General features: G+C 40.2%; 1 protein-coding gene across 1 annotated transcript in view; it reads left to right on the top strand.

Annotated features, from left to right (window-relative positions):
• The first annotated feature begins 13,705 nt into the window (after positions 1-13,705).
• LOC113037404 (MAM domain-containing glycosylphosphatidylinositol anchor protein 2) overlaps positions 13,706-26,518 on the top strand; it is a 190,602-nt gene continuing 177,789 nt past the window's right edge. The window contains exon 1 of the mRNA XM_026194431.2: positions 13,706-13,916. Within this exon, the coding sequence (XP_026050216.1) occupies positions 13,844-13,916 (73 nt within the window). The 5' untranslated portion in view covers positions 13,706-13,843. The remainder of the gene's footprint in view (positions 13,917-26,518) is intronic.

Raw genomic sequence — 26,518 nt, 5'->3', positions numbered from 1 at the left:
AACACAGAGCCTGTTTCTGTGACATGGGAACATCAAGAGATGTCAACCAAACACCAGGAACAGAACTGTGAAGCTCCATAAGTGTGGCTCAATTTTGAATACAATTTGGTGCCATTTGCAATTAAGAAATACAGATAGTTTCTCTCTTTACTCTCAAAGTTAACAAATACGTTTTTTATATTTATCAATCTAAAAAAATAAACATTTAGTCTGATTTGATGTTACAATTAAAAAGTGTTTGTGTTTTTATCTGAAGAGTGTGTAAATATCTGGTTTCCACTGTATTTGATGATGTTGGTGTTTGGCTTGATTGTCAGCACAAAGAGGGAGAGAGAGGAGCAGAGAGAGAGAGGAGCAGAGAGGGAGAGAGAGAATGAGGACAGAACAGAGATGGAACAAGAGCAGGTGAGACACACATGTTAGTCAAATGGTTGTTTGCCAAAACTCATCAGAACATGTACCTAGTGTTTCTTTTTAGATACCATTTGTTCCTTTTCAAATTCTATATTTATTAAGTTCTGCAGGCTTGTTTGCACAACAAGGCTGAATAATTATATAAACTTTTCTCAATCTAAATATTGTACTTTTGTAGAATTAAAAAATAAGTGTAGTGCAGGTCTATGATAATTTTTTAGTGCTACTATCATCTAGTTCTGATTCTGGTTCTGTCTTGGTTACTGTTGTAGTCCTGTTTTAATTCCGGATCAGTTCTGGGTCTGGTTGAATTGGGGTTTAGTCCCTGTGTCTTGATACAAGCCCGACTTTGTTCTGCCTTGCTGCTTAATTAAAAAACTAGTTTAAGGTGTCCTGCATATGTATATAGAATAGCATCTGGCTGCAGTTTAAAGACTTTTTTTGTCTCGGTCTTGGTCTTGGTCTTGTCTTGGTCTCGATACCCTCTGGTCTTGGTCTTGTCTTGGTCTCGATACCCTCTGGTCTTGGTCTTGTCTTGGTCTCGGATTAGGCGGTCTTGACTACAAGTCTAGCTGTGTCCAGGCGGGAGAAGAAGACCCAAACGCAGGACTCGGAGGCAAAACGTGAACTCAAATCCTCTGCTTTATTGCAGGCAAACAGGTGATACAAACTAAACTGGGAAATGCTAACTGTACTCTCACGGGGAAACACAGGATGGGGACAAACCGACGTTAACGACGCGACAACAAGTACGGACTGACAGGGACTAAAATACACTGACAGGAACTTGAGGAAATGAGGAACAGGTGGACACACAGCTGGAACCTATTAGGCAAGACAAGACAAGGAAGTAAAACAGAACACACTAACATGAGATAATACCTTCAAAGTAAAACAGGAAACATACACTGACGAACTCAGAGACACAACACCGACAGAGAATGGAGGGAACACAGAGTACAGGGACCAGAGTGACATGAGACATGACTGACGGGGGAAAAGAGAATAAACACCAGGGCAGAACTAAACCTAGCTAGAAGTCACAATAATCAAAAGAGCACAACCAAGGACTCAGAACAAAAAGCATAATATAAAATAATACCAAAACACAAGAACTCATAATGCTGGGTCACAAAGACCCAGAACCGTGACAGTTTTTGCGTTATATACTGTATTCCCATGTATCCTTGCATGAATGTTTGGATACTTTAATTTACACTTATTCAAATATGCAGTAACTTTATGTTTAGCTTGGATTTTACTTTTATTGGTTATACTGCAAATGTAAGATGTATCTGAACATATCACTTTAACTGACTATTTGGCATCCACTCTTTTTTTTTTCAAATCTCTTTTTTTGGTTTTCCAATTCTTTTCCCATAAAAATGACATAGGTTTGTATTTAACAGATTACATTTATACGGAAAAGTTAAACAGATTAAAATACAAAAAACAACAAAAGAAAGTTAATCAGAGGATATTATCTATCGGACTACACATGGAGCTCAGTGATCGTTTATATCTCTGCTGTATTAAAGAGATCTAGTTTCCCCCTTTTTTCCAGTTGCAAATGTCTGCATCCATTCTTTTTAAGTCTTACCACATGTTTACACTATACAGTCATCATATTGAACTGGTTGGCTATGAAGCCCTAGTGTTGGAGTACACCTATTCTCTAAGTATTTGTGTGTGCAGACTGAGTCGCACAATTTTCCTCCCATAGTCCAGAAATACTGAGGTTAGGTGAAATTGTGAAGAATAAATAGCCTTTTGTTGTAAACATGTTTTATCATCTGCTCAAGGTGGATGCTACATTTTGATAAAAGCACACTAGTCGGCTTGCCTTCCTGACCCTGAATAGGTAGCAACAAAACAACAAAAGGGCAATTTATATGAATTTTGATGCTATATAAAATACTGCAATCTGAATTTTCAAAAAGCCAGATGCTGAACACATCTAACTAATTCTGTGAAAAAAGCTTCTGCGTTCAATATTTTGATGTGATGTTATGAGGTGCGTTCCCTGGAGTCAGAGCAAATTCAGGGCAGGTGGAAACACCAGGTTTAAAACAAAATTCATGATTTCATTGTAAACCAATAGCAAAAGAAGACATTTAAAGGACAACCGAGTGAGCAGATGGCAGAGTTATTATTACCCTACATCTGAACCATACTGCAAAACAGAAAAAGCCAACGGTTACACAGCGGCTGTTTCAAGCTTTGTTTGACCACTCGATTACTTTTTAAAGTAGGCACATCAGAAGGCAATGTTGGGTGAAAATAGGGACACACCATGATGTGACGCAGCCAGAGAAATGCTGTTTATTGTCCACGGATGATAGGAACATAAAAAAAAATGTTATTTGGTGTCCTATGAAGGCTCCATGAGTATGCTACTGGCCAAGAAAAGGAATTGCAAATATTTGACGTAGATATGTTGGGGTTTTTTTTGTTGTTTTTTTAAATCAGTTTTACATTATTATCGTGCTGTGAACAAATATCAACTGCGTGCTTGTTGGCTTTTGTGCTCCATGTCTCAATGTAGAAAAGTAATTAGAATTCAGCTTCCATGGAAGTGAAAATCCAGCCGTGTAAATCAAATCTGCTGCCTTATGAAGGAGAGGCAACAACAATTTTGAGAGCAATATGCAATATTCATTGTTCATAAATAATTAATTTGTTTGCTCAAAACTCAGCCTAAAGTGATTGTGGCTCTTTTTCATTTGGGTGTATATCTATGGCAAACTCTGTCCTGCTGAATGGAGGGTCATTTGTATTTCATTCACACACCCTGCTTTACCCATATTTCATTGCTTTCTGCTATCGGCTGTGGCTCTACTATGGTTTCAGAAAGAGCTCAGATTCACAATGAGAATCTCTCTCTCACACAGAATCAGGCACAGGATCTGCCGTAGATAAAGAAAATAATTACACTGTAATGGTGTCTTTCTCATGAAACACCCAATTATCTGTGTCTGTTTGTACACTCGCACAGGTACAAACAGTGATTACAAAGGCTCTTTTCGAGTGGTAAGACTCGACTGCTTTGCAATTTAGTGCTGATCTGAGGTCTGCTGAAATTCCAACCAAATGCAGAAGTTTACTTTTGAATGAGTACTTCCTCTCTGTTGCTACCTGTAATTTTAAGTGGAGATAATAATGTAATTTACTGTTGGTCGAGTGTAATGAATGTACCCAGAATGAGATCTGTTCTGAAGATTTATGTTTCTGGCTCAGTGTAGCCAAGGACACCCAGGCTAACATGGGCTTCACTTTACCTTCTTTACAGAGAGATAATTACATTCTCAGACACTGCGACAAGTAGCACTGCATACTAAACTGGGGATCACATTTGCGATGCAGTTGAGGAGGTTTATATTTGTGACTTGGTTGTACTTGCTTAGGTCATGGTATTTGTGATTAGCACAGCCCTGGAAATGAAAGTGGGTTACCACCGCCATGAGAACATCAAAAAAGTTTCTCAGTGTAAAGTGAAAGTTGCTCTCTGTGTCAAGGTCTTCTGCTTATTTCGAATGCATATGGTACATTATTATTAGTAAAGATATTTGGTAATGATGTGTGATCAAAAGGCGTTTAGGACAGATTCATAGAAATCAACCTTACCTGATTACATTTTAACCTGAGGCATCACGTCGGGTGAAAAGCAACACCAGCATACATATCATTTCTTCAACATTCGCCAGGTTGTGGACCAAAATGTGTACTTTCCACACAGAACTCTACTGTAATGCCTAAAGTGTAGGCGCAGGCCTGGATGCCAGGTTGTGTTGCCTCTGTAAATGCAATATGTGTACAGTTAGGTACATAGATTATTGGTCAGAGGCATGAGTTTTAGTAGTGTAACTAAAAATTATGTATGCCAACACAGTACATTTTAAATCAAAAAATGAAGATGCGATTGAAGTTCATGCTTTCAACTTTGTTTCAAAGGATTTTACAATACTCCTGGATATTACCTATTCAGGAATTATAGCCTTTTTTATACATAGCCCCCCTTTTCAGGGGTTCAACAATATTTGAAAAAACTCATGTCATTTCCAATATATAGATTGTTTTTGATTTCCTAAATAAAGGCTACTCTTTTAGTAGAAAATGCAGCGGATAAGCAAATCTTTTTAGATTATCACCATTTATGTGTATAACAATAAAATTATAAATATGTAACCGTTATGGCCCGTCTAGGGGTGGCCAGACAACAACATAAGGGTGATCCATCCACGTCAGAACCCAAGCAGCCACATCACTCAACTGGTAAAGTTTGATAATGATTTATTTACAAGGTTATTTGACACAAAACAAGGAGTAGATTATAACTTCGGGGTGGACCTAACGCCAAAACAATAAACAAAAGGAGCCTATCTCAAGGATTTAACAAACTTACCTACTCAAAAGAGTTAAACCAAATGATAGCAACTTCCCTCCTTAACTACAAAAAACAGGAGAAAACTATAATCAAACAAAAGGGCAGCCCACCCCTACATACTCCTGTATAAGCCAAACACATTGGGCATGTTGCTAAAGGTCTGCTCGTTGGGATAAGCTGAGGATGAATGACTGGCTGTCCATGGCGTTGTCATCATATAATAATAATGGATTGGATTTTATATAGCGCTTTTCAAGGCACCCAAAGCGCTTTACAATACCACTATTCATTCACTCTCACATTCATACACTGGTGGAGGCAGCTACAGTTGTAGCCACAGCTGCTCTGGGGCAGACTGACAGAAGCGAGGCTGCCATATCGCGCCATCGGCCCCTCTGGCCAACACCAGTAGGCGGTAGGGTAAAGTGTCTTGCCCAAGGACACAACGACCAGGACAGAGAGCCCAGGGATCGAACCGGCGACCTTCCGGTTACAGATGCGATTACCAACCCCCTGAGCCACGGTCCCCCCCAGCCAAGTCGTCTCCAGCTGGCTAGCCAGTCCGTATAGTCCGTCCTCTAGATCCACCAATCACCGAGAGGGACCTGCACACTGGGATTTGCATATGAGGCAACATTGCGACAGCAGTCATAACAATAACTATTTAAATCATTTACAAATCATTTTAATTTTAACCCACTTTTCCAATATCTGAAGTCTAGAACCCATATCACCAAATGCTATGTTTCCGCAGATGCACTGTTATGTCTTTACAGCGGCCACCATCATTTGCTGCCTGTTTGTGGGTCCCTCTGCATTAATTTTGTCTTTAGTAACTCAAACACTTGCTCTGTTAGGTTAAAATTGGGTGACTCATTTGGCCATTGAAGAAAATCCCATTTCTTTGCCCTGAGAAATGGGACATCTCTCTTTGCTTTTTCCGGATGCTTTGGGTCATTATCTATTTTCACTGTGAAGTTCTGACTGATCAATTTTGGATCATTATATGCACGAATCTGACCAGAGAGTATAGCATTCACTTCACAGTTCATCCTGGTATTTCTATCAGCAGTCACATGATCAGTAGAGTCTAGTGACAGGTTCTACTGGCAGCTAGACATCCCATTGCCATAACACAGCCTCCAGCATATTTGACAGACAATATTGTGCTTTAGATCTATAAATTGTTTCTCTTCTTTTCCATACTTTTCTTTTCCCATCATTCTTTTAAAAGTTCATTTTGGTTTCAAATGTCCAAAGACATTTTTCTGGTTAAGTCTAACCCAGCCGTCCTGTTCTTTAGTGCAACCAGTGGTTTGCACCTTTTTAAAAAACCCTCTACATTTCCATTCATCAAAAGCCTCTCTTGATCGTGGACTGCATGTTGACAGCAACATACCTACCGCTTCATGACTGTTTTTAACATGGTTGTTTTGCCTAACCACAGAAATAATTCTGTCATCATGCACGTTAGTTATCAGTGATTGGTGTGTCATTTGATGTTGAAGTTGGTGCTACTCCTATAACATCATAATGAATGCTACTCCTGGACAAACATTGCAATTAAGCTGTCCTGTTGGTGTTTCTGTCACAGCCAATAACCTGCATGTCCTCTCTCTCCACATCCACGAACCCCTCCATTTCCACATAATTAATTTAGACTTGTTTTCTTTGTCCCCGAACTTTCCAAAGTAAGCTATCTCTCTGACATGCTCAGTTTTAATCCTTTATGTCAATGTTACTCTAAGGTTTTGCTCATCTTTTCCTCTTTAATTCCGGTGCCTCTAACTTTGCCTACTTTATACTTTTTTGTCAGCAACAAATCTCCATCCTGTGGTTACCATTATTTCACAAATTACTTATGGTATTCATCCCTATCTGTCAAATCTGTGGCACAGTCCTCAAACAGAGTTGGCCTCGCTGAACGAATGGGTCAGACACCGGAGATTTACCTAAAAGGGTTCACATCTCACGTGAGACCAAATGTCAGTGGCTTGTTTATTTATTTCTTCCTTACTTAGTGATCGACTATTTTTATTGATTTATTTGTTAGTGTTATTAACAATGTTTTCATGTTTTCAGTCACAGGTCAGTTATGTTCAGACACAAAACAAAACTCTGATTAGGTTTAAGAAAGTGGTTCCAACTGACCTTTTCACAGTGTTGCTTAGTTACTGTAGGTTACGGTGTAGATTTCCCACAGAAGCATAAATCAGTTCTACAATGCCCAGTATTTTATTGCTCTGTCTTTTGTATTAATTTCTTTTTCAGTCAAAAAACCTATACCTTCCTCCTTCAACACGATTGGTCAGATGCAGTGACATACCTGAAGCAATACTATTTATGACAACACCAAAATAGTAACATTAGAATGTGCTATAACAGGAGTGGGCAATTAACTTTTCCCAAGGGTCCACGTGAGAAACTGGGACTGGGAGAATTAATTGTGCACCCCTGATATAGTGTCACGTTTTATCTTAATGGCAAATATTGCTGGTGTATATAAATGAACAGTAAAAGTCATATACTAAATTAGTCATCTGAAACTCTGTTAGGATGACTGATTATTCAGCAGTTACACAGGCTTCTTGGAGTTATAAATGTTAACAAATACATCATGCTGACGTACAACAACATCATGTTTTAGAAACTATTCAGCATTTATAGTCTCTTCTTATAAATGCTTAACTGTAACAGTGTTTGAGGGGTTAATTACTGTTAAATATTCATAAAACCATCGAAGACTATGTATTTTTCATACTTTATTTACAACATTGTTGACTTTTTTATTGAATATATTCATACACAACCTTTTAAAGTCAACAGACCTCAGTTGTCTTTGTCTGATATCAAGTATCAGCCCATTCGAGTAATAAAGTAGGTTCATACAGCTTAATTAGCACGCCATGTTAACTCTGTGCTGTCTCACCAAAAAAGCCATGACATAATCAATCTGATGAGTTGGAACGAATCCCTTGGAGTGCAGCTGATCAATAGCCCAATAGGAAGTTCTCTGGTGTTAAAATGGATAGCTGCAGTATAGCTGAATTAGAGGCGACATAAAAGCTTTCCTTGATCACAAGACAGACAGATGAATGAATCGATCTGTGGAGATTCTTGTCCTTTTGTAAAATTGAAGGCACTCATTAAACCTCCCACACACACCCCCACCCCTTTTATTAAGAAAAGCAATTGAAAATATTTGTGACATATAAACATGTTTGGGCTACAGCTATGAGCACTACACATTTCATGCAGTGTTGGCAAGTTTCATACGGCTTCAAATATGCAGGTAAATTTGCATCACTTCAATGAATTAACTGATTATTCATCCTCTATTGGGACCTACCTGATATCTCACCAGAGACCATCACAAAGGGCTGCGGTTTCCGGATTCTGATGGCATCTTGATACTAACTGCTATGAGCTGCTGCACCTGATTGTGAAATCTATTTCTTTTCACCCCAGTTATGTGTGTAAATACCACCGACAGGCTTCCCGCTGCCGTGAATACCGAGTGCCACTACCCAGGGAAAACGTGGGTGTCTGAGGGAACATTTGTAGAATAGAAACACGCGTTATGCCTGTCAGAACTGCCTTTTATTTTTACAGTCTGCCTCTCAGCACAAGAGCCTATGCTAGCTCATGTTAAAAGACTGCACTCAGAAAGGGAGTTTTCGTTGCAGCGAATATAAATGGGGGCAGCGCCTTTAATTGCAACAGAAATGCACTAAGAACAGACGTGGCACGGATCCCATTAATGTAACAAAACTTCTTTGCTGCATTTCTAGAGCATCAGTTCCCAAACATTTTTAAGAGAGCCCAACACAATGGTAGCCAACAAAACTACAATAGATAACTACAATATATGGCTTATAAAAGATTATATGCTGAAAGACTTTAACCATTTTGGAATAATCTTATTTTCTTCAGTGCTAGTAGGTTATACTTAGGGTGTACGAGGTGTACACAAATATTATGAATGTTGTGTTTTTTTTCACACTCCATCTCAGTGACAGGTGGTCTCTGTGATTTTTCCTTTTCATGTGCACAATACTCACTTTGGCTCTCTCACCTCTCATCCAATATGTTAAGAATGGACAGTGCCACAGATGATGGCGGATAGCTTTCTTCCACAAGCAGCCAAAATACGTCCATTAAGCTATTAGCCAAGTGCCGTTTAGCCATTTTAGTAATTCAGGCTGTGTCACAGTCACAGGCTGGCTCTGTCTTTGTGCTGTTTTAAATCTTTCCATCACTTGCTCTGACCATCACTATTTTTGCGCCAGCTAAGCTCCTTAAAAACTTCCAAGCCAGAAAGCCTGTTGAGTTTCTATGACAACCGGCAACCATGAGTTGACACTTAATTCGCTGCAGCATGACTGTGTTTTTAATGTGGTCATTTTTTATTTGTTTTATCCCCCCTTTTGTCTTCGTTTGTTTCTTTAACATGGTTAAAGCACAATAGCTAAACAATTAATGATCAGTCTGAGGGGATTTTGCCTGAACCCCAGGGAGTCACTTTGGCAAGAACTGTTTTTTATCAACACAACTCCACATCAACTAACCAAAGACTTTTTTTGATTAATGAAAACTGCACATGGCTTTTTCATACTTTGAAAAATGCAGTGTTGAAGTCAATAGAGTTCATACTGAATGATTTCTATCATTTTCCCCCCTCCAGCTGCATTTGGATAAACCACAGGCAGGGCACTGCCATACTGTAAGTGCACGAATGACAGTAAAGCCAAATGATTTGCAGTCATTACAGTTAGAAGAATTTGCTCTGCCAGCTGTGTGGAGACCTATTTTCAAAGTAAAAACTTCATCAGCGGGCACACAGTGAGTTACTATGCATGCAGGCTTGGCCGTGAGTCAGGCATTGGTAATTTCTGACTACCGGCCAAAAATGTAAAGTATATCCCATACTCCCTTGGTGCTTGTGACTTGGATGACTCCTCAGGTAGTTCACGGAAAAAGTAATTACAGCTAATTCAGCCATTAAATCTATTTTGAATCTATATGCTCAGGCCTATTTTATTTCCTGCAGTTTGTGTCAAATGCCATCCTTCTTGCCCACCAGATATAGGCTGACAATGATTCACTTCAGAAGGCGAATTCCAGCAGTAATGTATCAATTTAAATGAAGTAACAGCATCCGGATAGAACCGGATAGAAAAAAAAGGTGAGAACTGACTTACAGTAGTTAGTGAAACTGTTTCCACAAGTAGCTGGCTGATATGACTTTTTAAGGGGCAGCGAGATGGAAAAATACATGTTGTTCCATTTGAGATTTACTCATGTGTGATGCCAACCAGAGCAGAATATTGTTGGAATACCAAAGCCATAACCCTCTCTAGCATTTATTCTCACAGATTCACAGATACGCATGTCTCCCTGGACGACCACGGCCATGCGTTTTGCTGTGACGTCATCTGGACATTTGCTGTGTTTGAAAATGAACGCCAAGCCCAGAGAGACTTTCCCAAAATGTCAGATTGTCTTCTTTCATACCATACCCAACACCTCATGCACTAAAATGACCGACTAAATTTAGTGAAATGCCATACACCCAAAAATACAACAGTAGTGAGTGCATGTTATATTCATGAGCCCCTCTATGATGCTACACATGCAGACGCTCTGCTCACAACGGGCTCCATAATTGCATTCACTCCCATGTCAGGGCACTGTAGTAGCATAAGACATCATGAATATAAAGGTTGCATTATATTCCACAAGGGAAGAAGAAGACAGCGAGGGGGTGGTGGTGGGCATAGAGTGCAGAGTTATCCACAATAGACAGATGGGGAGTTAAAGTCTAAGCTTCCCTAGTGGTTGCCCACTCCCCGTATTGGATGGGTGATGCAAAGGTACAGTAATAAACAGAATGATTAGCAGACAGCAGATGGAGGGTAAGCGAAAAAGCACACACACTACCATATGACAAAATACCTCATTTTTTATACTTGTCAGGACATTCAGCTGACTCATATCCAAGTCCAGACTGCATAACTGTTTCCGAGCAGTCCTGACAACCCTGATATTTTTCCTCTTTAAATATTTTCAACAGCTCTGTCAGTTACTTGAGTTACTGTAAATCCAATGTCAAATCATTTCCAGAATTCCCTTTTTTCCTTTTTTTTTTTTTTTTTTACAAAAAGTGACAGCTAAAATAAATCAGACTACTCCACTTGCCTCAAGGTGCTTAAGAAATAGAAAAATTAACTGGACGCTCACTTTTAAATGAGTTGTTGAAATTTAATTTAAGTATCTGAGAATGAAAGGACAACTTTTATTACGCCTTCCAAAATGAGATGTGCACATAATTTTACAAAGACTGAAATATATCAATCAAGAGAGGGTTTGATGTCCTGAAGATATAATAAACCCCCTGATCCCTCAATTTCCCTCAAAATGAAACAAATCGAAATCAGCCACTGGAAGAAAATGAGATCTGAAAGCTTACTTTTGGCATTGCACTAGTGAGTAAAATTGATAGATGAAGTTAGATGAGATTAATCACTTAGATTCCAAAATTTTACATTTCAGAATGGCATGTATCCAGTATTAGCTCCAAAGAGCACATTGTTTATTTTCAGTTCCTTATCTGATAGCAAGATATTGACAGTTCGGCTAAACATCTGTAAAGCAAGGGGAAACCCCTGATATTATTATAAGCATTGATCATGCTCAATCAGAATTTGGGCTTAGTCATTAAGGGAGTATAACTCTTAACGACTTCTTGGGTCTAGATGTCTTAAAAACCTGAAGAGGGCGCCAAACTACCCACTGCTGCTGCTCCAGCTGAGGAGAGACTTGCTGCTTCAAATAGAATTTTTCTGTCTCAACAAGTGGAGCATATTATTTCTTTTTAAATTAGCTATAAACAAAAATTTTACTCTTTTATTCATACGAATCACTTGTCACAACAAACTAGATTCTGACTATTTTAACTTGGGTCACAAAATATCTGAAAACAATCAGCTTAGAAATCAGGTTTACTTTTATATATTTATGTAAAACACAATGAATTAATTAATTATTATTAATTAATTAATATCATAAATTGCGCAGACGCCTCACTGGGTTTTGCTTCATATCCCTATGCCTGTTTGATCAGGGATCATACTGTTGAGCCTCTGTCTTTAACCATTTATCTGAAAAGTATACCATTTACTTCTCCACTGGGGAAAATATTACACTAATTAAAACCATTTAATTGAAATTGTGTTGCTAGGAAACAGCTTTTAGTCTCTGCATGCTCTTGATATTACCACTAACACTTAACAGGAAAAAAAACACAAAACAATAAAGTGGGCTCATTCACAGTATAATATTTCCCGTACTTTGAAATAGTCTGTATGGCCACCTCTGTGTGACAATGGTGAAAGTGAAACACGTGTAAACGTGCATGATATGTCTTTTCTCTCGCTCTCTTTAGAACACTTGTAGTCACTCTAATAGAATATCATCAAACTGAGATTTTCTCAATCCCCCCCCCCCCCCCCCCCCCCAGGAACTGCCTGCAGGACGCCCGAAGGGCCTATACCGGGACCCCATTTGGGAACCACTTAGCCCGACTTCCTTAAAACTTAAAAAGTTGTGCATTGCCAAAAAAAAAAAAAAAAAAAAAACAGTTCCCGAAAAAATGTCGGCCTGTGGCAGAAGCATCACCAGCACCAGTAGGAAGAGCTGCATACACCAGACTAACACAGACATCCCACTATTTCGGGCCAAAAGTAGTCTGCTGTAGCAGATGAGTGCTACATGACAGACAGCACCTCATCCACCCTGTCTGATAAAGGAGGAATGGTGAAACATGAGCAGGCGGCGGTGTAGACTGTTTTTGGGTGGTGATTGCAAAGGTCTGTCAAAGCTAGATCTCTTGAATTCCAATGCTTCCATCTCCCTCTCTCTCCCCCTCTCTCTCCTTCTCTCAGCATCCAGCAGCTGCGCCTCTCATGCCTTTCCTGACGCTGAGCGAAGCCTCCCATACAGATGAGCGCCTGGAAGCCACGCACCTCTTGACGTAGCTACAGACCGGTTGCGGTGCCACTCTGTCTCCGTAGCACGTATTGCGCAACGTGACCGCTGCTCAACTGGCACCACGGCGGGCACATCCGGCTCCCACCGTCGCCTGAAATCGCCAAAAAGTGGTGTGGTGACGCCGAGACAACCGAAAGCATCGCCGGGGAGCTGTGGATAAACCATCCGGCTGCTCCTGACCGGTCTGGACCCTCCCCTCCCCTTGCCTTTCTTTCTTTTCTTTTTTTTCTTTTTTTTTTGCCACCGGGAGAGATGAGTCGAGCGCGCGGCATCGGGGTGCAGTCGGGATGTGACTATGTGAGCGCGAGAGCCTCCACTGTATACAGCAGCAGCTGGACTACTTTAAAGCGCAGAAGGTGAAAAGTGACAAATCTGTCAGTGTTTTTATTATTATTATCATTATAATTATAATTACTATTATTATTATTATTATTATTATTATTATTATTAAGCAGAGGAGGTGCTTTCGTTTGACAGCTCGCAGTCACCGCAGCAGTAAGCAGCAGAAGCAGCAGCCGTGGAGAGAGCTATGTTCGTGGGTACCGAGCCGCAATCCGCTTGTAGTCGAAAGAACCTGCGTGTCCCCGCGGGTCTTTGCTAAAGTCTACGGAATCGGTGGAGCTCACCTACCTGCAGTGGAGGAGAGTTTTGTTTTTTTTTTTGTTCCAAGGCCAGGCTTTCTGCAGCCGCACTCCCCGCGCCTGCCTGCTTCTCCACGTCCTCCGTGGTGGTTGTGTCTCCGCGAGCGCTCCGCATTTTTTGGGATTGCGTGACACTTCCCATTAAACCGACCGTTACCTGACTCTGTTCTCCTGCTGCGCCCATACATACCTTTACAGCGAACAGTTGGCGGAGGGAGGGGTGGGGGAGTCGGGGTCTAAATCAGTCTTACGTGTGGATCGGAGCGGTGCCCGTGTCTATGCACCTCAGCCACACCGCCCCGGAAAGGACTTCTCGCTTTTGAGAGCTGGATATGCAGAGATTAACGTGAAAAGGATGGATCTAACTATCTGTGTTTTGGGGCTGTTGGCGCTCATCGTGGACGGCATCCGTTGTCAAGGAGTGTATGGTGAGTTTTTGCAATTTACTCCAAATGCGATAATGACCTTGTAAAATGGAAGGGAAAAAGTGGTTTCTCATAAATCGCCTGTTGTAATCCCCTTTAAATTCACAAGGAGAAACGAATGAATGAAAGAAATGCAAAATCAGCTTGCCCCAGGTTGACAAAGCAGGTCTGAATGTCACGTTTGAATAAGGGGGGCTCCGAATGCCCCGAGGTTATACAGCAAATCGCGTGTGTAGCCAATCATACACAGCCCCTTTTCTCATCCAATCCATCACTCACGGTGGTCGGTGAGCAGGCTAAATTTAGGAGGAAGGGGGGCATCCAGTGGATTGTTACAATGAAGCATGCTAGATTTTGTCTCGAATCCTTCCGACTGCAGATGATTTGTTAGTTATAATTCAAATGGTGGACGTGGCAAGCACCTTACATTAGGCCAGATACATTTTTTTGAATGTCATCCATTAAGGCTATAATCTGTTGAGCAGCGACACTTGGCACGCACAGTCATGAATGGTTTTCATGTGTGGTGGATCAGTCTGCCCACCTCTTTCGTATGTCTGTCTGTCTGAATTTGTCTCCCTCTCCCAATAAACACGCTTAGCAAGGAGCACACATTTCCGTCTGTGGTTGTGCAACCAGTGGCACAGATCATATCTCAAGTGAATCGTCATCCACAGAGCACCGGCAGCAGCAGCAACAGCAGCACTCTGAGTGATTCATGTGCCCTAACATGGGACATGGACTTGAGTTGGACAGCCCTGACCTCTCTGTAGTAACAGTGGCTGTTAGGGGACATTGTCAGGTCAAGTTAAGATGTGGGATTGTACGTTTCAGAGGCCGTTGCCAAGCGCTTCAAAAGATCTTTGTTGCCATGGTGTGTGAGTGTGAGCGCAGAGATGATGTAGCAAGAAAAGGTTACTGTGAGCATGACAGGAACAGTCATGGTGTTGCATCTGACCAATGATGCGCCAGGATTTTATCTGTTCTCCTCCTCTGGAGAAAGGAGGTAAATGAGATAATAAATCACAGCATATGCCCCAGCAGCCGTGGCATGACTGTTCATTTGCTTATACAGTTATTCCAATTACCTTATTTCTCCCACACCTGACACCTGTTGGAGCGTTATTTCACATTGAATCACATCTGAAAATGCGAAGGGTGCGCATACACACACACACACACACACACACACACACACACACACACACACACACACACACACACACACATCGATTTTATATCATCTTCAAACCTCAAAGCGGCACTCATTAAGCAGTCTCAGATTTGTACTTTAGGTGTTGTTGTTTGGAGTTAGCGAATTACTCGAGTTACGTATTAAGCCCGAGGGCAGAAGTTCTCATCAAACATTGATGCCTAAAGAAATCATTGCTTTTGCTCGATTCAATAACCACTAAAGCGGCCTTGCGAGATATATTCAGGTCAGGCAGGCATGACACTGACTATCAAAACTGATGTCTGATTAAAGCTGTGGATTCTTGGTGTGAGCAAACAGTCTACGGTGCAGCATGTGCAAGCTCATTAGAAGGAGTCGTAGCCCATAGTGTTTGATATGATGTTGAGAGAGTGGTAGGTGTTGGGCTTGTAGCAGCAGCAGAAGGGACCGGGTGGGTGGGGGGAAGGTTTAGCAGATGGAACTGTTTGGACGTTCTGTGTTTGCATGTATGTTGTGCAGGCTAAAATGTTCCCCTGAGCTCTGTCAGCCCCCCCGACTTTCCAAAATTTGTGTGCCTCAGTAAAGATTTGCATAAGTCTTGCTTTCTAATCCCACTAACACAGTAATGGGAGATGAGCTGCACAGGTAGAGATAGACAGGTATAGGTTCTCAATCTCAAACTGTTATTCTATTCTTTTGAAAAATGACAAGGTATCGGCAAAAACCTCTAAACTATGCTTAAAGCAAGCTGCGTGCATCTCTTGGGAAGCGCTGTCAGTAAAAAAAAAATCTATTGGTGAGGTTCAAAAGTCAACATTTATTATTGATAGTGGCAAAACATTTGCATGTCCCCGTCAATGTATGCACTGAAGGGTCTGACGCATGGAGGGTGTGGGAATTGTGCACCAGGTGAAAGGCAGTGAGTGGGTGACTGGGTAATGCGAGAAGGGTTGACACATGAAAGTAGCAGTTACCAGGATTTCACGAAAGCTTTCAGGCAGAGCAAAGCTTCACTGCGCTGCACTACATTTGTCACATCTTTGAAATTGGAGTAAAAAAAACAAACAAATTAGCAATAGATATTCTTAGTTTCACATGGTGAACTGCATTTCAATATTCACCCCACTAGATTTCATTATCTTCTTTTTGTTACACTCAAACCATCTCCTATCTTTCCTTCCCACAATTTCTAAATTGACCCCAGTGCTTACAAATGGGACAATTTGCAAAAATGAGACTTTCAGCGATTAGTTTTATCCCTGAGCATTGCTGTACGTCATCATCGGCCGAGTAAATGGTGGAATCATGGTGTAGTAATGAAGAAATCACATACTAGTGTGTTAAGTGGTGCTGCCAGAGTCATTAAAGAGGATTGATGAAGGCTAGTCATCCCTCCATGACTTCAGGCCACAGTGGGAAAAGGAGACACCACTAAAGTACAACATCTGCTCCTCTCACTCCACTCCCTCCCTAATTCTTGCCTCTTTTTTCACACTTCTCCAGAAGATTGCTCTATTATGCCCATGTCTAATATTTGTTGCATTCCAGATATCCAGTAGGCCAATAACTGCTCCACCATCATAGCAAAATGGAGCTATCCCAATGCGTACAAACCTGGAAATATTCTCAAATGACATTAATGTGTAATGGCAACCAAGCTGTACTAAATAACAATATCAAAAGACTACAAGGGAACATGGCTCCTGTGATATCTCGGAAGTGTTGTTATGCGTGTTACTTTTCTGGAGATGTTCTTCCTCAGTATGTTCTCTTTGCATCAAAGTCAGTCGGCGACAGCTTCCATGGGATGTGCAGATGTTCCCGATCTCGTTTGTGTTTTGCTACTTAAGAGAAAAAAGTTCCTGCTGCTTCCCCTCCCATTCCACTTCTCCCTCACTCGCTTCGCCTTGCTCTCCCCATTTCTCACTTGCTCTCCCTCTCTCTCGTTTGCATTGAAGTCCAACCAATTGGTGGGGTTTCTTTTCATGAGCCCCGGTTCAGACGCTTTGGCTTCTAAGCTATGCAAATGCATTCTGCCAGTGAAACTAAAGCCGTCTTTGTTGGTTCTCAGAGGCCTCCTCCACAGAGTCCTTCATCATTCCCTTGGATCGGGACCCTCACATTTCCCACCGTAATGAGACCACGGATAACTCTATCGCTTCTCCTCCCTCTCACTTTCTGTCTCTGTTTCCTTGCCTGTCTATCTCTTTCCTGTCTCTCCCCCCACTCTCTGGAGGGAAACTGTACGGATGGACGTCTACAGTATATGTGCTTCAATCAGTGGTAAAATAGGATATGCAGCTCAGTATAGCCCAGAACAAGCAATCTGGTGCAGTGGAACTCTTTGCTGTGCACATTGGGGATTACTATGTACCCCTGGGTGGGGCTTCAGATAGCACCAACTTAATCAAACCGAATGTCAGTTCTCTTTGGACCCAGTCCTCTGAGATTGGCACTGAATATACAGTGCAGAGACAATGTTTGATCTTGAAGTCTGAAGCACTCCTGCCGTACTCAGTTCTCACTGGATAATCCTTGACAGTTTTACTTTAATACCCTAATACAGTGTGATTAAGGTGAAACATGTTTTCCATTGTGGTGAATTTTGGAAACCAGATTTCATAATCTCTCCAAATTCAAGTTAAAGCGGTGCTCCATCAAATACTATTCTTTTTTCACAGGTATTCTTATTATCAATTAGTATGCCTACTGGAGCAAGAGAGGGTGAGCAGATCTGATTTTTAGTATGGGTAAAAGTCCATCACCAAACCGTACATGGTAACAATGCACTGCCTTTTGTAAATACACCTGAATGCTGATGCCTTTGAAGAAAAAAATGTAAAAATGCAACACACTGTCCATGGACATTTTTTATGTCCTAGACTTTGGTTGGTCGGGATGTTGCTGGTTCAAGTTTTTGTTACTTAGCTAGCAGAGCATCAGGACTGAGACTCCTAAAGCAATTAATCAGTCCCAGCAAGCATTCATCTTGAGGATGTTTTAAAATGTTGAAAACAGCAGTACTGTTATAGATGTGTGGTGCAAGGAGTATAAGACTCGTAAAAAAGCAATTACTTGGGTGCCTCTGATGTCTGATTTTTTTAAACTTAGGATGACCTGCTCATATTGATTTTTGCCAATTTTGATTTTCTTTTTAAGAACTATAAATGACAGCAAATGCAACAACAATCAACTTTTCTTCACTGCCTAAAGAAATTATTAAACTTTGCAATCTTCCCCAAACTGCTCTAAGATACTTGATCATCTTTCATTTAAACAGCTTAAAATAAAGTGGTGTGTGAAGTGCTCCAAACCCACCTTTACCTTACAAATCTAACCAAAAGCAGGTGCAACAGATTCACACAAAAAACAAATATGAAGTAACTCCATCATTTTCCAGCATGTTTATAAATTCACCAGATAATAGAACATACTCTTTTCTCTTTTTCACTCACCTCCATAATTTTCCTCAAAACTGCTTTGATGCATTGATTGCTCATTCTGAGGCTTCTGGATAACTTTAGCTTTAGCCACTTTGCATTTGTTTGCTTATTTAAAATGGTTAAGTACACCCTGGTAAGGGTGATTTAAGTGATTAGCTGTGTTGTCACCGACAGTTTGCTTTGTCGAACTTTGTATCTTTATTTACAGCAAGGAGCTTCCATTCTAATGACATGTTAGATGCTATGCCCCTGTCGCGTATCCATGAAACAACCAGCTTGTAATTGAACATATGGGAGGCTGAGCAGATAGACATCAGGCCTCCCAGGTCACAAATCTGGGAGGAAAAACACAGAAAATCGACCCATGCCGCTTCCTGTTCTATGTGTGGATATGATTAAAGTTTTGGGGGGCTTTTGTGGCTCAGAGCAGTGCTAATGTTTAGCTAGCAACATGTGATTATGACTTCTCAGGCAATTAATGAGTCCCAGCAAGTGTTTATCTTCAGGGTGTTTTAAAATGCTGAAAGCATTAGTACTCCTTTAGCTGTGCAATGCAAGGAGTACAGGAATAGTGACAAACTTATATTCTTTAAATTTATGAAAGATAAGAAATTAAATTCAGGCATTGGCTTTTATAGGGGGTTATTGTAGAAACACTTAATGAACGGTGTAAAAGAAACCGAACAATTAACACTGTAAAACTATACTGTGTTTTAGATTACAATAGGTACACTATAATAGCAGTTTAATGCAGAGTACTTTACTGTAACCAAATTTATTTAGTCCTTGCTGCCTAGTGACCTGTCCTTCAAACTTCCTTCTTCCTTTAACATTGACTTGTTTTGCTTCCAATTCAAAGCTGGAGTAAGTTCTATGACATCAACGTGATGATCAATTTTCTCAGACTATCTGAGGCTTCAGAGCTGCAGGAGATATTCTTTTGTATTGAACTGTTTTTTGTTGTAGACATACCACTCATGTAAATCTCTGGATAGGCCCTTAAATTGTTTTTCGGTGACATGGCGCTTAGCTGTGAAGCCAAGAGGTCATGTTTGTTGCCTGTGGTTGTGATCCTGTGGGATGTGTGTCTGTGTGCGCTCTCTGTGCCTCTTTTGGAAATTTTGAAAGATACTTTGCGTAGCTTGGCAGAAGGCAGAATTGGACACAGAGTTGTAAGCTTTAGGGTTGTACAGTAGTGGGGATTTTAACAGTATTGTCAACTACAACAATGTCCTCTGCACAGGAAATAAGCAATTGAATACTTCTCCATAGTTGAAAGCCAAGATAGAGTTGTGCACAGCCAGTAGGAATTGAATATGCTTTCAGTATGGATGTTCATGGAGTGTAATATTTTTCTTCAAGATTTGTGATCCAAACTATAAAAAATATATATAATGCAGCTTTGGCTATTTTGCACACATCATGAACAGCTGTAATACTCTCCTCCTCCTGCTTTGAGGATTTGGATAAGTTCAGGAACACAATTTACCTCTGGATCATTCAAGGCCAAATCCCTACCACAGACCAAAAGAAGCTTATTGTAACCTGGCTGGCTGCTTGAACTGTTAAGCCCACATCCCCAAACCCTGAGCTACTTTTCGTCCCCTACACAGTACCGAGGACAGGAACCTGCTGCTAATGATGTTGTCCTCATTCATTCATTAAGATACTTTCTGGTGCATGTCTGGACCAACCTTTACTTTGTAGTTTATTTAATTATTCTGTGCTTTTAATGAAGTCTTGCATGCCCTCTAATCTGCAGAGAAGCCCCCTCCCCTGCACTGAACCAAAACAGATATTTTCCTTTTGTCTCCTGACATTTTCATGAAGTGGTCATTTTTCACCTTGAATCATTAAAAACAAGATTGAAATCTTAAATGTCAAACTTTGGTCCTGCTAATATTAAAGTGTTCAATAGCAAAGCTTTTATCTGTAGTGATTTCATTTCATGTAATAGTGTTAATATCCGCATGTCGACAGGCACATGGTTAAACTCAGATAAATTAAACCTACAATATCTTGGCTTTAGAAGCCAGACTGGTCAATAACTATGGTGCATTTGCAACATGACGTATGACAGATGTTAATTCCAGAACAAGACTCTCTTTGGCAGTGCAGAATGCTCCCTTTTCTTTTCACCCCCAGTCTCTTATGCCGTTTACATGAGATAACTGGAACATCTGTGAAGGGACTGTCATTTAGACAGATGCAGGTAATTAATATTTAAATACTATTAACTACTGCAGTATTGACCAAAAGCAGTAGTGAGCCTAGAAAAGTAATCTGCCAACCCTGACGTGATTGCTTATAGTTAGATAAGGAAGTGCAATATTTATTGTTCTTATGGTTTTCCACATTTCTATGGTCTAAACACATCCAGTGATGCTAGTGGATAATACAGTAGCCTAATATGTTTCCTGACAGTAATAGAATTTTATTTTGTACAATTTTAAGTATCAGGGCATGCTGACCATGTAATGCAATGTGACATCCCATGTTCCAGTCAGACAAGGACTCTTCATGTGATCCATCATCTTTCACGATGTCATTTCCTTTCTGTGCTATACTCAATACCTATAAAGTAAACATTGCCAACAGCTACATATGAATGACACTGATCTGTAAATGTCATTTATGGCTCCAGTTTAAGCATAAAAGATGGAGATTTACATGCACTGCTAGCGTATTCTGACACTGGCCTCATGCAAATCTGCTTTGAAAAATGATTCCTATTTTCTGCTCGCACTCTGGAATTGGATAAAAAAAAAAAAGAGGAGTTTTCTTTAGAGAAGGTGAGGGAGTGCTGCTGTTTTGCATTATCTCAAATCCCCTGCATACTGTTAGTCCACCCACGAAGGATGTTCCATAATGTGTTACCTGAGGATAGAAAAACTGCGTCGGACTGACATCTCCATCACCCATTCATTTTGTTTTGTTGCTATTTTTATTATTAGTGCATGGACTTCAATGAACTCCACCCATAAAAAAAACAATTCTAGTAAGACAGAGTGAATGAACACGGTTGTCAGTTTATAGAGCATTACATTTCCAGAGTAAGCAGTCATAGTGGTAGGTCTTTACTGGAGTAAAAAATGCAACACTTCACTCGAACATTTACAGTAAGAAGGAATAAACATACAACAGAGTAAATATTACCACTTCCAAATGTGAGAGGTTACAACAACAAATTTACTATGGATGCAATCAGCCAGCTGTTTCCATTTCTATTATGAGAATGATATCTTAACTCTGGATGCTTACTGATACCATGTATTGGTCTGATACCAGTGTTATTGTAACGACTATACTTGTAAAGTAGATCATACTTTGGTGATTTAGGTAACATATGGTTCAACTTAAACATATTTATAGAATATAAATTAACACGAATGAAATAAAAGTATGTAAAAACTATTTATTTATTTGGTTCATAAAGACACTCATTAGGCTGCTGCACACTGCTGTTACTTGGAGTTGGGCTAGTTTTCCCTTTTTCGTGCACAGCTCTAGTTCCAACTAGTGTCCTTATAAGTTCTCTCAGAATGAACGTAAAGAGTAAATTTAATAAATAAATAAATAAAGCCAAAACATGCAAGACAAGTGGTCCCCGTAAAGGTGGGAACAAACTTGTTTCAACACTTGGGGCAAAAACACATAGTTGAGTACAAACAGGCTAAGAAGACTCAGGCAGAGGAGATGCTAGCAGCTTTTGATGCGCAACCCTTGTACAGCTGCTGTTATTGTGTATATATTTATTTATATTTAGATTTCTTCATACATTCTTATATAGTTCTATATTGTGTATTGTGTATTTTGTTGTACAGTTATTTTATTTTCAACTTTAATTTATATATTTTATCTTATTCTTCCCAGTTAAATTTACCCTTCATTCTAATTTGTGTTGTACAGTTATTTCATTTTTAACCTTAATTTATATTTTATTCCTTCCTAGTTAAATTTACCCTTTTTAATTTTTCATATTTATTTCCTATCTTATTCATAGCCTTTCCTTTTTTGTTTTCTTTAGGTCACGAGCAGTTGTCCAAGCATTTCACTACATATCGTACTGTGTATGACTGTGTACGTGACAAATACAATTTGAATTTGAATTTGAATTTGAACCCAAAAGGAAACAAATGACTCAATTGAGCACTGCTGCAGCACTCGCTAGTTTGATTTGAAATTAGTGATGCATGGTGGAAACGAGGGACTTTAAGTAGCTACTTAGGCTACTTTTATTCTTACATTTGACCCATGTTGCATCACTGGACATAAAGCTGTGTTGCTGCTATATCACAGTAACGCTGCTGCTAGCACCTTGTTTCAGTAGGTCCACACTTTGAATTCTGTCTGTTATTAATGACAATATCAGCAAAGAATAGGAAATGCTCCTCATTTACTTAGATATATAAATGCTACTCTCTTTAAGCTGAAAGTGTTGATAAAGCTGTTTAGTATTTTTCCCTACAGTATATTGTTATAGATATCATGGCAGATTTTCTTTAAATATTGTTGAGGATATATCACCCACCCCTACCGAACATTCAAATAAAAGCTTTTGGCCTTGCTTCGAATACCTCAGAATTACTGACCTTTTGCTGTTAGCTTTTCCTGTGCTACATTAGCCCCTGCCATTAGCTGCTGCTGTGAGATAGTGAAGTAAACACAGAACATCTCAGAACTAAACTGAATGGATCGGCCCATAGATTGACTCCACGTCACCAATATCACGGTGAGGATTGTTTCGGTTTTCTGCAAAATGGATCAAAAGCTCTGACTCACAGCTAAGTGAATCATTCATTAACATCTCACACTGTATTTGCTTTGTTGTATCTGAAATTAAACTCATTAGCTGAATTTAGTTAATCACATTCCGCACTAAATTTCATTTTTTCTAACATATACTCATGACACAGTTTGTCTGTTATATGCTTTGCAGCTTGTTCAGCTCATGAGTGCTGTATGCTGTATAGGGATAGATAAACAAGACCAGATGCATAGTGAGGAGCTGTAACTGTATATGGTGCATGTTGATAAGAACAGATGAAAATACCCCTTTACCCAGGTTTAGAATTTGTGCATAAATGGAATAAACAGATGTATTTATGCTTCCAGAGAATGAGACAAAGTGACTGTTATTGCAAAAGACTGTGTCAAAATTCATTTTGTACATCGATAATTCATGGGTTTTCAATATCACATGAGCTATAACAACTGCTAACCTTATACTGCTATTATATTTGTTAAGCCTGCAAATACAGTATATACAGTATATTTTTAAGATGTATTCAGCGACTTGGCTTTCAAGCTCTTTTCACTCTGAATGTGTTTTTATATCTTGAGTTATCATTTCCACAATTGGCATCACTTCAAATTACAGAGAATTATACATGTTACCCAGCTTCAAAGTGACGCGAATGATGAAAGCACCTCATTGAATATGAATTACTCCTGTCTCAAGTTATGCATCTTGCTCGATTGAATTGTCTTTGTTAAGACAAACTGGCAGGACCTACATTTACACACATGAAGTACAAATCACTCAGCAATCCCAATAGGTGGCTTACAAGAGCAACAGAGATCCTTTTAGCAGCACTGTGCAGGAAATAAAAAACAAAACAAAAAAAGAAAGCCAGGGAAGGATTGGTACGTTGTGGCACCCACAAGAGGCTAATGCCAACCTTCAACTATGTCACTTCAGCCCACACAGGCATCCTTCCTAAGTGCTGCTCCTGTGAAGTGATGTCTGTTGTCATGGTGACAGTATGTGAGCCTGGCATTGCACGTCCTCTGACTTCACCGCTGCCTTCCTCGCTCGCTTCTTCCTTCCCTCTCTCCCTCGCAGCCTACCCACATTCTCTCCTTCCCCTCACATGCCAGCAAATCAATCGCTGAAACAAATGTGAAGTGATTGCAGAAGCGCAAGCTTCTCGCAGCATCCTTACAATTGCGCAAGAGAGCAGATAAAATTGCTGTGTGGCGTGGAGTGGGTCGGGGGAGTGGGGGTGGTGTTGGGAGGGGATGATGAGGCGAGGGTGGTGGTGGTAGAAGGTTGGGTTGGTGGGGGTGTTGAGACAGAGTCTCTTCAAAATTCAGCACTGTTTCATTGCTGAGGCAACTCTAGGATGGAGCTTAGTTATCTTTTTAGAAAATACTGCTTAAGCTTCTCTGACAAGAAGGAACAGTAGCAAAGTACCTTTGTTGACAATGATGACTTCAGTAGTTTCACTTCAGAATAAATGCCAAACATGCCATGCAACGCAGAATGGGGGACCTTCCTATAGAGACAACTTTGCATAAATCTCCTAACAACTCTTCTCCCCACCTAATAGTGAAAATGCATTTTTCCCCTCTTCTCTTAAATGTAGGCAGTAACCTATTGGCAAAAGGAGACCGAGCCTGTGGAGTTGTACTGTGGCTCTGCACAGGCACTGTGAAATTTTAACACAGATGACCGTGCAGTTTGTGTGAGTGTGGGAGGATGTGTACTCGTTTTCTGTGTGCGTGCGTGCTTTTTCATCTATCTAGGGCAACACTTTGCTGAGATATTAATTTAGCAGTGTGATTTATGACCATGTTCACACATCATTCTGTCGAAGCAGGACTCATCATGGATGGCGAACGTGCCTGAAAGTGCCTGTGAACGTGTGATTTAGTCATTATGTATGCTTTTGTACTTGCTTTTATACTTACTGCACCTCCCACCATTTTTAAAAGGATATCCAACTGAGTGCTAAGCCCTTTTTTGTTATTTAGCTTTCTGTGTATCCCTCAATAGTATCTAAAAACCTTATTCTTCTAACAGAAATTCACGATGTAATAACTAATCTCTTTAGCGCCATGCTCTCTTCATCTCTCCACCAGACACAGTATATCCCAGAGGCTGTTATACCCATGGGGATAACCTCAAGCCCTGCACTGTCAGTTAATGGCTTCCTATGCCAAAGCAAGCAAAGTCATCTCTAGTACGCAAAGCACTTCTTCATTGAGATTTTGTTCAGTGGAAAAAGGTGGAGGAAGGAAGGTATAATGCAGATCTCGCAGAGTTTTTGCCCAGTCCTGCACGTCTGCTGTCTTCCCTCGTGTTTATCCTGAACACTTCTGCAAAGGCTTTGCTCAATTTAAGTATAGTAGCCACGCATCAGCTGTTCAGAACAAGAAATGCCCAGAATCTGAGAAAAACTAGTTGACTCGTGCTGTCAGCAGCGCCCACTTAGAAATCCAAGATTTGTGCTGCAGTAATTAGCGGTGGCTCTTGAACGAGTCTATATGTGTCTGCTCAGCATCACATGTGTTTCTTTTTGGAGAGCTTGCAGTTTCTTTGGCCAGTTCAGATTTTTGACATCAGGTCAGAACCTACAGATTTAAAATTTGTCTTGTTCTGTACCCCAAGAAACCCTACCTGCTACTAAGAATTCTTCTGTGTAATTATCAATAAATGTTCATGATTAAACTTTTTTACTAACTAACTTCCAATTTGTTCATATCTACACTTGTTAGAAAGCCTGCTGTAACTCTCGCTCAAACAAATATCAAAATAAAGTGCTCCCAATTGTCGCTTTTCTATATAAATAAAACTAATAACTGCAGTATATTCCACTTCATCTAACATGAACAACATGTCTGCATCTCTCTGTAATTAGCCTGGACCACCAAAGCATTAGTCTGCTCTTCTGTGCCACTATGTTCAGCTTTTATGGGCACTTGAAACAATACTGAATGAGCTGAACAGGCTGTGTTAGAGCTGAGGCAAATAAATGTTGAATAGAATTTACTTTAGATGAAATTATTGCGTTGCAGAAAAGGAGGAACCAAGAGTGACTATATGAAGGTTGGTAAAGCCTTAGAAAAATAAGGAAGAGTGCATCAGATGATGCACATGCGATTTAGTGGCTATTGCACTTACATTTAGAGAAATGATGTCAAATGTTGTTTCAAGAAATAAACATCACAGTTTTGCATTTATTGCATTTCTGTATAGCATATTG

Source organism: Astatotilapia calliptera, chromosome 15 (genome assembly GCF_964374335.1).
Source record: "Astatotilapia calliptera chromosome 15, fAstCal68.1, whole genome shotgun sequence".
Classification (NCBI taxonomy): Eukaryota; Metazoa; Chordata; class Actinopteri; order Cichliformes; family Cichlidae; genus Astatotilapia; species Astatotilapia calliptera.
This window is presented reverse-complemented; position numbering and strand designations above follow the sequence as displayed.